At 41.0% G+C, this 11,738-nt stretch overlaps 1 protein-coding gene across 1 annotated transcript; it reads left to right on the forward strand.

Annotated features, from left to right (window-relative positions):
* Positions 1-81: 81 nt before the first annotated feature.
* Positions 82-3,204, forward strand: Ppt1 (Palmitoyl-protein thioesterase 1). The gene is made up of 7 exons (XM_011147224.3): positions 82-356; positions 1,086-1,195; positions 1,506-1,633; positions 1,706-1,861; positions 1,938-2,055; positions 2,679-2,837; positions 2,916-3,204. The coding sequence occupies exons 1-7, from the start codon at positions 206-208 to the stop codon at positions 3,054-3,056; spliced, it is 963 nt and encodes a 320-aa protein (XP_011145526.1). The 5' UTR covers positions 82-205; the 3' UTR covers positions 3,057-3,204.
* Positions 3,205-11,738: the final 8,534 nt, after the last annotated feature.

Genomic DNA, 11,738 nt, shown 5'->3' on the forward strand with positions numbered 1-11,738 from the left:
ATGTAAAGCCGTTGGAAGTATTTTCCATTATGACCACGTAGCGCGTTACTGTCGGTAAATATATGTATATCCAAAGATACGATCGAACTTGTCATTGCTTGTTACACTGCGCGTGACGTTCTATTGCATTTAACGTTTGTTAGTAGTGTGTAAGATATTGCAACGTATTCATTTGCACAAACATTTGCGAGGTTGGGCGGTCAACATGGTTCGTGTCATGCAAACGTGGATAACAAACTGCGCTTGTCTTTTTGCCATTGCGTTATTTTTCTTGCCGGATGCCGGTCATTGTTTACACGACGAAAAAAATGTTACAGCCATTTCACCGACGCCAATAGTGTTGTGGCATGGAATGGGTGAGTTTTATTGCTTTACGATTACTACGACTATTAGATCTGTTTTTCCTCACATCACCTTACTTTCTATGCTTTCTCACATTGTATTATTTTTCTCTTGTCCTTACTATATTCTTTCTTAATATAGTCAAAATCAATGCAACATAGTGTCATAATAATAAGTTATACTAGTTGCGTACTTTATGTCAATACATAAATAACTTCAGGGTTTGAGTTTGATGAATTGCGATAGTTTCTTTTTTGTTGCATATATTGCTGTCAAATGAATTCATGACATTCAGTCGTACATAAGAACATTTGTATTTTCCTTGAGATATAATTAAATTCACTAGAGAAAGCTTTATATATCAGCTTCTCCCTGATATATGAGCATTGTGATAAGCCTATTATCGCTTCTAAATGAAATGTTATGAATGGAATTTTTTTTATGTGCAAAGCAATCAAACATTATTAACTTATAATAGATATTTGTGTCAAATGTTTCAAATTTGACATTTGCAGAAAAGGTTAGAAGTATTCTATTATTTATCGTTTTAGATTCTGGATTTATTGCTTTTAAATATTGTATCATTGACCTCTTGTGAATATGAAATTTGAAATAATTTTTTCTTACAGCATGAAATATCACTTTTAACAAGTTATTGCACAATTTGTAGTCTTTTATTATTTAGTTTGGAAGCATCATATATTTTACTTTATTATAATATCAAGAATATATTTATCTTGCAGGTGATAGCTGCTGTTTCTCATTCAGCCTTGGAAAAATACAGCAAATTCTTCAGAATGAAATACCAAACGTCTATGTAAATTCCATACGTATTGGAGATGATGTTATACAGGTAGGAGATAGCATTATGTATAATTATATTTATCATGAAGTTTATTATGAAAATAAATCTAGAAAAATATTTTAATAATAGATAATTCTTTTTATATCCTGTTCTTTCCTGTATTTCTTTTTCCTTTATTAATATTTAATTTATCTTCTTTTATTAATATTTATTTTTGTTATTTTATTTTACTAGATAATACATATGATTATATAGAATAACCTAAAATTTTATTTATTTTTTATCTTAAAATTATGTATAACAATATTTTTTATTTTATTACAATTTGATCTTGTTTTAATATAGAAATATCTTGTAGGATGTGGAAAACAGTTACTTAGGTAATATCAATGAGCAAATAAAACAGGTGTGTGAACAACTGCAACAAGACTCAAGGTTACAACAGGGATACAATGCTATTGGTTTTTCTCAAGGAGCTCAATTTCTGTAAGTTGGAATTTGTTATAATTTACAATTTTAACTTTATAATATGTATTATGATTTTGTTCTCTATTTTAGGAGAGCAATAGCTCAAAGATGTCCTGATCCACCAATGCAAAATTTAATATCTCTGGGTGGTCAACATCAAGGTGTTTATGGTTTGCCAAGGTGTTCAAATACATCTGTATTGTGCAGATATATGCGGCGTATGCTTTATCACGGTGCATACTTATGGTACATATTATATAATCAGTAATTTTTTCTCCTAAAATCATTATTTTATCTTATCATACATTAAATATTTTCTCAGGTTTATTCAAGAGTCGTTAGTGCAAGCTGCCTTCTGGCATGATCCTCTGAATATAGAAGAATATAAAAAGAAAAATATATTCCTTTCCGATATCAATAATGAAAATGGTATCAACGAAGTATGTAATCACGAATTAAAATCCTAGATATAATTAAAATATAAAAATTCGAAAAATAATAAGTTACATAGGGTGCATTCGGAAAGAACAGTGCTAATAGCACTGTTTAGTTTTACAGACTGGTCGCGGATAGTAACGCTACAAATCGCGACGTTATTGATGATAGCGTACACGCCTTAATTACGCGTCATTAACATAATTCCGAAATAGTTCACTGATAACGTTATTGTTTGTAAGCTTCGCAAACACTTAAAACACTACGGACCGCATATCTGTCACTGTACATAATTATTAAACGCTACCGGCACATCGTATTTATTATTCGTGTATGTAATGGATAATTGCACTTAAATGCATCTTTAGAATGTCAAAACTGAAGAAGTGCTTAAACTGTGGAAATGGCGTAATAATATTAACGCTGTTGCTACTTATAAAACTCACTATTATCGCGCTATTAACTCTACGAATAATTTTGGTAGCCTTTGCGCTGATAACATTAATAGTGTCTTTTCGAACGCACTCATTAGCAGTAAATAATTTATGAAAATCATTGAATTATTAAAATAGTAATTTATCATTTATATTGATTGTTATATTAATTATTTATATTGATTACATGATAGTATTATAAGAGTAATCTTCAAAAGCTTCACAATTTGGTTCTCGTGAAATTCGCGAATGATACAATGGTGGAACCAGTAGAAACCGAATGGTTCGGATTCTATAAACCTGGTGAAGCAAAGGAAGTACAGAGCTTGCAAGAAAGCGAATTGTATCAAGAAGTAAGTAATCGAGTAGTCGATTTAAGAACTTTTGACATGCTGTTTTGTAATCTAACATACATGTTTGATCATTTGCAGGACCGGCTTGGATTACGTGCGATGGACATGTCTGGCAAACTCCATTTTCTTTTAGTACCCGGTGAACACTTGCAATTTACAGACGTCTGGTTTACTGAAAATATAATTAAAAAGTTTTTAATTGAAAGTTTTTATAATTGACGAAATATCCTGAAACATTCCCTTGTCTAAGTAAGTGTAAAGATTTTGAAATTAATACACATACATACGTATATAAACAAAATAAATAGAAATACGAGAAATATATAAGTAAAATTGATATGTGATATCGAATAAAATTTAACTGCTATTTTGTCTATCTGTCAAAATCTATCATGATTTTCAATCCTATTCTCCTATAATTTTCCTATAATTTTCTTTACTTGTTTTTGTCAAATGCCGATAACTTAATTCTCTAATTTGAGATTTATTTAACTTTTCTAATTGAAACTGTTCTCACTGCAATCGTATACACGTCGCGAAATATCACAAGAATAAAATATAAATTGTACGTCGAATGAAATTGTCATTAACGCGATGATTAGTTTTCAGATGTACATATTATCTTTGCAATCAATCTAAATGAGATCTAGTCTGCAATGTCATTTTTTCTTTTAGGTTTTTTTTTACCGCTTCCTATACCTCTTTTCCTGCGGTGCAACGATGATAACGGCCGAAGAGTTTCCCTAGCGAGAAGGACACACAATACTCTCGGTATGTCCCATCCCGTATTTTTCCTTTCACGCGGTACACGATACATACCTCGCCGCGCGCGTAATTCCTTCTTCATCAGTACCTTCTAATTTATCTATTTTTTTCGTGTCCTCGCAATCTCTCACGCTGGTGCCTCCTTTCTGGCGCCGAGCGAACAATGACGCGCGGCGGAAGCCCGTGCGCGCGCGGAGGACCGATCGAAGAGAGCCGCAAAAGAGAATGCAACGTAATTCGTACTGTTCATTGTCGCATGACGCGATTGTATATAGATGTAGGGGGGTGGATGAGAGAGGCAGAGCGCGGCGGGGAACGACAGGAGTGAGAGCGCGGAGTTCTGCTTCGCGGCGGGAGGGTGTGCGCCGCCACCCTTCTCCGTCCACCCTCGCCGCCCGCTCACGCTCCCCTTTCCCTGCCCGCTCTCGCCCCCGCGTTGCACAACAAAGCCGCGGGATGAGAAAACATTAATCTAGGCATGTTTTGCAATCTCGCCGCCCGCGGTGTAGCTACATATAATGGAACGCTGTTATTGCTACGCTGTTATGGCGTGCGCACAATGTTCGTTTCGTGCCTCTTCCTCCTCTTACTCCTCCACCTCCTCGTAGTCGTTGCCGTTGTCGTCGTGACCGTCGTCGTCGTTATCGTCGTCGTCGTCATCGTCATCGTCGTCGTCGTCGTTATCGTCGTGACCGTCGTCGTCGTCGTTGTCGTTGTCGTCGTCGTCGTCGTCGTCGTCGTCGTCGTCGTCGTCGTCGTCGTCGTCGTCGTCGTTGTCGTTGTCGTCGTCGTCGTCGTCGTCGTCGTCGTCGTCGTCGTCGTCGTCGTCGTTGTCGTCGTCGTCGTCGTCGTCGTCGTCGTCGTCGTCGTCGTCGTCGTCGTCGTCGTCGTCGTCGTCGTTGTCGTCGTCGTCGTCGTCGTCGTCGTGGCCGTCGTCGTCGTCATTGTGGTCGTTGTTATCGTCGTCGTTGTCGTCGTCGTCATCGTCGTCGTCGTCGTAGTCGTCATATAGATTGGTGGTGCGCACGTGTGTTCGCCAGAAGCGCCCGAGATTAATATTTCGAAGGTAACGAAATGACGACGCGAAGATTTGCGTTGAGGCCGACGTCGAGCGCGGACACAGGTGTTCCGTTGCGAGCGGGGATGTCTTTCAGTTATCGATACTATATATTCTCGAGATATTTGGAGATGTATTATATTTTTATTAATTATGCCTCAATCGCGCGCGATCGTTACGACGATTATTCTCGATCGTTTCTCTCTCGGCAGTTTCTTCTCTTTTTTCTTGACATTTCGGGAATGCGTATCAGTATTTTTCGCACATCACGATTCGTTATTGTGTCTCGCAATTAGACAAATAAAATGTCTCAGTGACGTGCGTCTAAACTACCCCCGTGTCCCTTCTCGCTTCGCTTATTCCATCTCTCATTAAATGCCAACGATGGAGCGGCCAAGGACACCGCGAGGATTATTACCGAGAGGCCGGCACATCCCTTCGGCGTCCAATCGTGGGTGTCCTTAGAAGGGCCGCCTCTCGTTGCGATTTCATCTCTGGAGGGGTGAGCGGCGCCAGAGGGAAGCGAGAGGGGTGAGAGGCAAGAGTGCAATAAATAGCGGATGGGTCGTGAGACGCATCCTGTGAATGATAAACAGGATAAATCGAGAAACTAGTTCTTTACGATAAAATCAAACACAATTGATTCGAGTAAACTTAATTATTCGTAAATTTTATATTACATTGAACATTTTTTCACAGCAAGACTATTGATTTGCACGAAGAATTTCTGGAATTAAACGCTTCTTGAGACGTCTTCAAGTTGCACAATACTAATATATCTTTTATGCGAAATATTAGATTCGTCATTAACTTTACGAAACGATAATTAAGCGTAAATTCAATTCCGATGGGATCTCCTTGTTACATTATGAGGCTCTCCCTTCTAAAATTATCAAGTTAAAGCGCCGTCTCTTTGAATCGCGACGCCGCTCTCAACTCTCGCGGTTCGCCGGATATCGACGACGTGTCGCCCTTTTCTCCGTCAACGGAAGTTTTATCGAGGAGAACTTGACAAGTTATTAATATAGGAGCCTCTTCTCTGATATCCCATTCCCGCTTTCGCGAATTAACATCCCTAAGGCTCTCCGACGAGCTTCTCGATACAGCGGGAGTACTGACGAGAAGAAGAGCGGGAGAGACCCAGGAAACCGTGTAGAGATGCATCGTATTGCCCCGCGATAAGTTCGCGTAGTGTCGCGGAATGAATCTTTGTTTATCCGCCAAAAAATATTCGACAACGAAAGTTTTCGCTGCAACAAGTTTGTGATTTTATCGCTGTACCGTTGAACGTCGTGTTTCTGTTGTTCATTATGTGTCGCCACATGTTATTCATGATAACTTCTGCAAAATTTACATTTTTCGGCCTGCAGAATTTTTGTCTTAATTTTTTATTCTTGATCGAAGTACTGACTAGGATTCGGATTATATTCTGAGGAAATTTGATGAAATGAATCTATGAAGTACGAAGTACTTGAATTTACGAAATATTTGAAAAAAGTAACATTTGCTCAAATACAGTGTATATTTTTTTATGTGCATGTTTCTCGAAATAGTTAATCGTAAAATATCGTCACAATCGAATTGCAAATTGAAATTTCATCGGGATAACGTCCGCTCGCCACTCGGTCGCGGAAACAAGCGAGAATTTTGCGTCATTTTCTTTGAGACATTTCCCGAGATTTAATTTCCGCCGAAATCACTTGTAACGCTCCAATCGCTTGTCCTTCGTTCACGAAGCGAATATCGATACCTCGATATTTTTATCAACAACGAATCACTTCTGAATCCATCGCGGTATACAAACGCGAAAACATGAGACGCATTGCGAAGAGGGCTAAGTTTAATTACGAATCCGGGTCGTGAGTGGTGCAGCGATGCTCTCGCGTCAACGACTCCGAGTGGATTCATCAACGAGCGACGCAAACGCGCCCCTGAAAGGGAACGTATTTTTGTCCGATGAATTAGGAGCGCGCGGTGCCCACTGTCGCTCCTTTGACTCGGACGTGACAATATGAATATTAAACTATTGTTACGCGCACGCGGGTGCGCGTAACATGTGCACCACCCTCGACCATCCCTGAGCCTGCGTGACGTACGAGCGACTCCTGACCGCAAGGATTAGTCTGTTTCCTCTCTTGTCTCCGCCGTTTTCCTCTCCTGGTCGAAGTTTAGAGGGTGGACAGAGCTTCGGTAAATTCCTTTCATTGTTTATTTTACGAGCGTCGCTGAATTCTTTTCTGAGAGATCTGTTAAGGGAATGTCGTGTTCTCTTTGCAGGAATCTGTCGGCAAACTTCTCTGTATTTATTTTTGTATCTCTGTGTGTATTTCTATATTTCTAAATTCATGCTGTAAAAATGCAGCAATAATCTTCCCCTGAAATTCCCCTGCGAGCAGAAATTTTATGAGGCAAATATTAGCGTTAATTTTTTATCGTTTCCGTCACGCATCAAGCAATACTCTAATTCATTTTTATCGTGTGAAAATAAAATAAAATTTGTAATTCTGCCAATTGACGTAAAGTTTGCAGAAAAATGTAAGCACTTTCGATTAAATTTTCGAGTATGGCATTCACTTAAGATTTGAGGTTCTCTTATCATTTTCATGCTTATCGCAAAAATCCATATCCGAAGATTTGATACGTTTGATATATCGACGGCACAAAACGTCTTCTAAGAAAGGCAATAAGGAGAATGATTAAATAATCTTGGATGTTCGAGCTTTAAAATATTCAAATTCGCAAATCTTTTAGAAAAATTATATAAGTTACCGTCTAATTATATATTTCAGTGTATAATTTCCAGAGGATCTTACGGAATATTATCCAGAAATGCAGCAAATAATATTCCTGCGCCTTTCTCTCTTTGTGCCGCGGATAAAAATGATTTTGTGAAATTCCACTCTCTTTTTCGCGATCCTAGATCTCTGCTTTCTACGGGCAACCCTTCCTTTTCACGTGGCGTGTTCGCATCGCTTTACCCTCGCCGTCATCGGTAAATTTTCTCTTTGTAGATTTTTGTCGGCGTACCTTCAGCGCCAGGCGTGCTGCGCGAAAGATACACACGCAATATACACACACGCCCGCACGTATCCGTTGGAATTACATTAACGAGATACATCTAGGCGTGCGCGGAGTGAGATCCCGCTAACATATCTCGCGTGCCTCGCAAATTAAGTAACGCGCATTTAAAGAGCGAACCGTCTGTCCAGATATTTGTCATTTCCGTAATAAGCGACGGGTAAGATGCCATGTCGCTATATCGTTCCCGCGTTCTCGAGTTTATTTCTTTTTTTTTAATTTTCTTTTTCGTTTTTGTCCTTCGTACATATCCTCGATTATCCTCAAAATTCCTTCCTTGGAGGTTTTACACGAAATACATATAATTCGCCACTGGACATTTTGTTTTTCCTCTTCAAAGCTTATTTTAATTACCGATTTATCCGTTTATTCCAACCGTTACTCGATCGTTACGAGACAGCGACGATTAATTGCGAGAAATCCAGCGAGGATCGCGGCTAATGTCGTGTAATTGCGCCCTATTAGACCGACGGGCGCAATCCGCTGGCGTCCAGTTATATATCGAGATATTTAGAGCAACAAATAGAAAGGCAAAGCCCACCACTCATTATCTTTAGGGTGGATTGGCTGAGATATTATGTACCGCGTATACCCCGTCTCTCTACCGACGTAATCAATGAATGGACCAGGCGGACAATCCCTCTGTGACAAAAGCCCGACATTTTCCGGCTTTTCAGTCTCATTACCGTAATAATGCAAATGAAAAGGAATTTTGCGAGTTTGTTCGTTCGCCTGCCTTTCTTGCTTTTCGCGAGCAGCCTTTCCATTTTACGGCGGTTGTACTACCGGAGAACTTCATGCGAAAAGATAGAATGCTGATTAGCTGCCTACATCCATATGTTTAATTAATTGACGCACCCCAGCGTGCTTGTATCATGCCGATTAAAACATCCGCGACGTTAATAACATGTCGCAATAAAATTACGACAACGTGCGATAGCAATTAATATAAAGTGACAATTAATATTAATATTCGTAGCTGCATATGATAATTGTATGAAACATCTGCTGATTCTACAGAAATGCAAGTTTTTGTAGGATTGTACGAGATATAAATGGGACTAACTATATAATGGGACAAAGAGTAGAATCGTATAAAAATGTAAATTGTACAAACAATTCGATAGATACGAGCTTTCATCGACGGGGAATTTATCCCGATGCGAAAAAGCGACGTAAGAATTTAGTGAAAAATTCAAATTGCGGCGGCATGATCGATGAAACGAGAGATTAATATTTTATGCGCGACGGCCTTTCAGATTTTATCTGGACGATGTTTCGGAATAAATAAATCTTCCCACTGCGACGGACACAGAAGCATACTCGGGACAGAGAGTGACGACTGAATTGCGATTGCAAGTAATCGCGATCGTAATCGGGAGACGTCAATGCGACGCGACGCATTGTCTCGACGCGCGCGAAGTTTTTACATTCGCGTTACACCAATGCGATAACGAGAAAACTTCACGAACTTCAGTCGGGCATTCTTAAGCTGCTGGACTTCGTTTCGAGATCTTCGCGCTTCTCAAATGTTTATATAAAACGGACACAAATGGGTTAAATTTCATTCGAGCGACGTTTTACATCATCGTAACGAACAAGTGTCTATTCTTGTTTTAATAGGACAAATCTTTTATTCGACAGACTCACGGAGCAAAATTAAAATTACTCGTCGTTGGAAACAACGTGGGACATCGGCAAGGGGATGCGAAAAACACGAGGCACCTCTCGCAGGAACGCCGTGCGACACCATTAACAATTTGACTTGACGCGGTTTCTCATCGAAGACCGCGCTAAAAAATAAGCAAAAACCGGCGGAGAAGAGGAGGAGGAGGACAGGATCAGACAGATGCTCGATGATGACCCAACGAGGACCTCGACATGCAATATTCGCGACGTGTAACGAGCACGCGCGCGGTGACCATTGATAAGAATGATTCGCCCGTCGAACGCCGCGCGAGAACATAAGGAGAACGACAGGAAGAGAAAAAAGAAAAAAACAGAGGAACAGGGAAAGAGAGAGAGACAGAGGGAGAAAGAGAGAGAGAGAGAGAGAGAGAGAGAGAGAGAGAGAGAGAGAGAGAGAGAGAGAGAGAGAGTGAGGGAGAAAAGGGGAGACAGAGAGAGAGAAAAAATCGTGCGCTCGCGGAGGGAAAGAACCGAGAAGCGCGGACGCTCTCGCGTTGGTGGTGTTCTTCAGACAGAGACACATAGCCCCGAGCTATGTAATTCATTACTAAAGCAATCTCACCCTGGCACCCTCTCTAGCCGTGCACCCTGCCGGCAGCCCTGCCTCCGCCCCTGACCCATCAGAGCCGCCCGAGAGAGCCGCACGTTATAATATAAAAAAAGAAGATGGTGCGCGCCGGAGTGGCGGCGGCGGCGGCGGCGGTGGTGGTGGCGACGACGACGGCGGCGGCGGCGGCGGCGGCGGCGGCGGCGGCGGCGGCGGCGGTGGCGACGAGAGGGTGGATGTACCGGTTCGGGGGGTGAAAGAGGAGCGCGGGGTGGTCGGAGAGCGCCCGATTAGAATAGCGCCCCCTGACAACAAAACAAAATGAAACACAAAGCAGTGTTTTCATAATTAAAAAGATTGCGCGCGCTTCTTTCTTCCTACCGTTTCTATTCATGCCTCTTTTCATTTCTCCTCTTTCTCCGCGCCGTTCTGTTCTCCAATCTCTCTCCCTCGCTCGCTCTCGCTCGCATGCACCGACCGTCTCTCTCTCTCTCTCTCTCTCTCTCTCTCTCTCTCTCTCTCTCTCTCTCTCTCTCTCTCTCTCTCTCCCCCTCCCTCCCTCACTCCCTCTCTGTCGCTCTTTCCGGACAGAGACAGTACATGTGAGACAGAGAGGTGGAATTCAATAACCGTATTAATACACACCGTCTATAGAAACCGACAGACATATTAAAATGTTTTAATCAACTCTGGTACGCGAGAGAGAAGGAGATCGGAGCAAAAATCGCAATGAATCTCTGCAGAACCAACCGTGCGGAGTTAAATACGAACTGTTCTCTCTTCGCGCATGAGTCTACGATAGATTTTCCGAATCGATTAAGAGCGACAAAGGCCGCAATAAATTTTCGGCATTAAACAAATAAAGCTGGACGCTGTTTTCCGAGCGTGAGAGAATGCCTTCGTTTTGATCGCAGTACCACGAAATTTCTTGAATTAAACAACAATCAACTTCTATGGTTTATCTAAACGGAGTCTGGCTAACTCTCGTGACGTATACTTTTTTGTAATCGTTTCTATTTTAAGATTAATATCGTACGAAATTGTGTTTCAATCGATAGGAACAGATCTGAAGTGGAAATTTAGCTTCTGAAGCTGAGAGGGAAGAAGTCTGCCTTACGCGATAACATATTGGAAATATATCGACCCGATAATTAGGACAGATATTCCGGTCTCTCTCGCACTGTCTGCCTGTTAATTGAAAAGAAAAGAAAAAAAAAACGAAAGCAAAAGCAAGAACCTGCAGTGTCTCCGCGTTTGCAGTCAATGCGTTAAGTATCAAAGAAACACGAGCCGGAGGGAAACGTAAATGGCGCATCCCCCGGGGACGCGTGTCACAATGTATCAAATATATACGAGCTTGCATCAATCAAATGATTGCATATTTATCCGCCGTTCCACCGGCACGACCGCGGCAAGCCCGTCGCTAATTTACGGCAAGTTTAACGGATATCTTCACTGTCGATTGCGCCGTCGATTATTTTATACGTATACGACGCGACAAAAGCAGCAGAAATCTACGAATTTATTTTAACTTTTGTACCAAACGATTGTTTCCCTCTTTTTTCTTTTCTTTCGTCGGAAGGTAAGCTTCGTTCTTAAATATGGCGATAATAAAAAATATATAGCAATAATGAATCAAGAAAACGTAACAATGCAGGAAAAATTACGACAATTTGTAGAGCCGGTATTTTCGGCTTCGAAGACATTTTGAAGAAATTTTCTCACGCCAAGTAAACGCTACTCGTTCGTACAAATTCTACCGCAG

This window comes from Harpegnathos saltator, unplaced genomic scaffold (assembly GCF_003227715.2).
Source record: "Harpegnathos saltator strain DR-91 unplaced genomic scaffold, Hsal_v8.6 scaffold534, whole genome shotgun sequence".
NCBI lineage: Eukaryota > Metazoa > Arthropoda > Insecta > Hymenoptera > Formicidae > Harpegnathos > Harpegnathos saltator.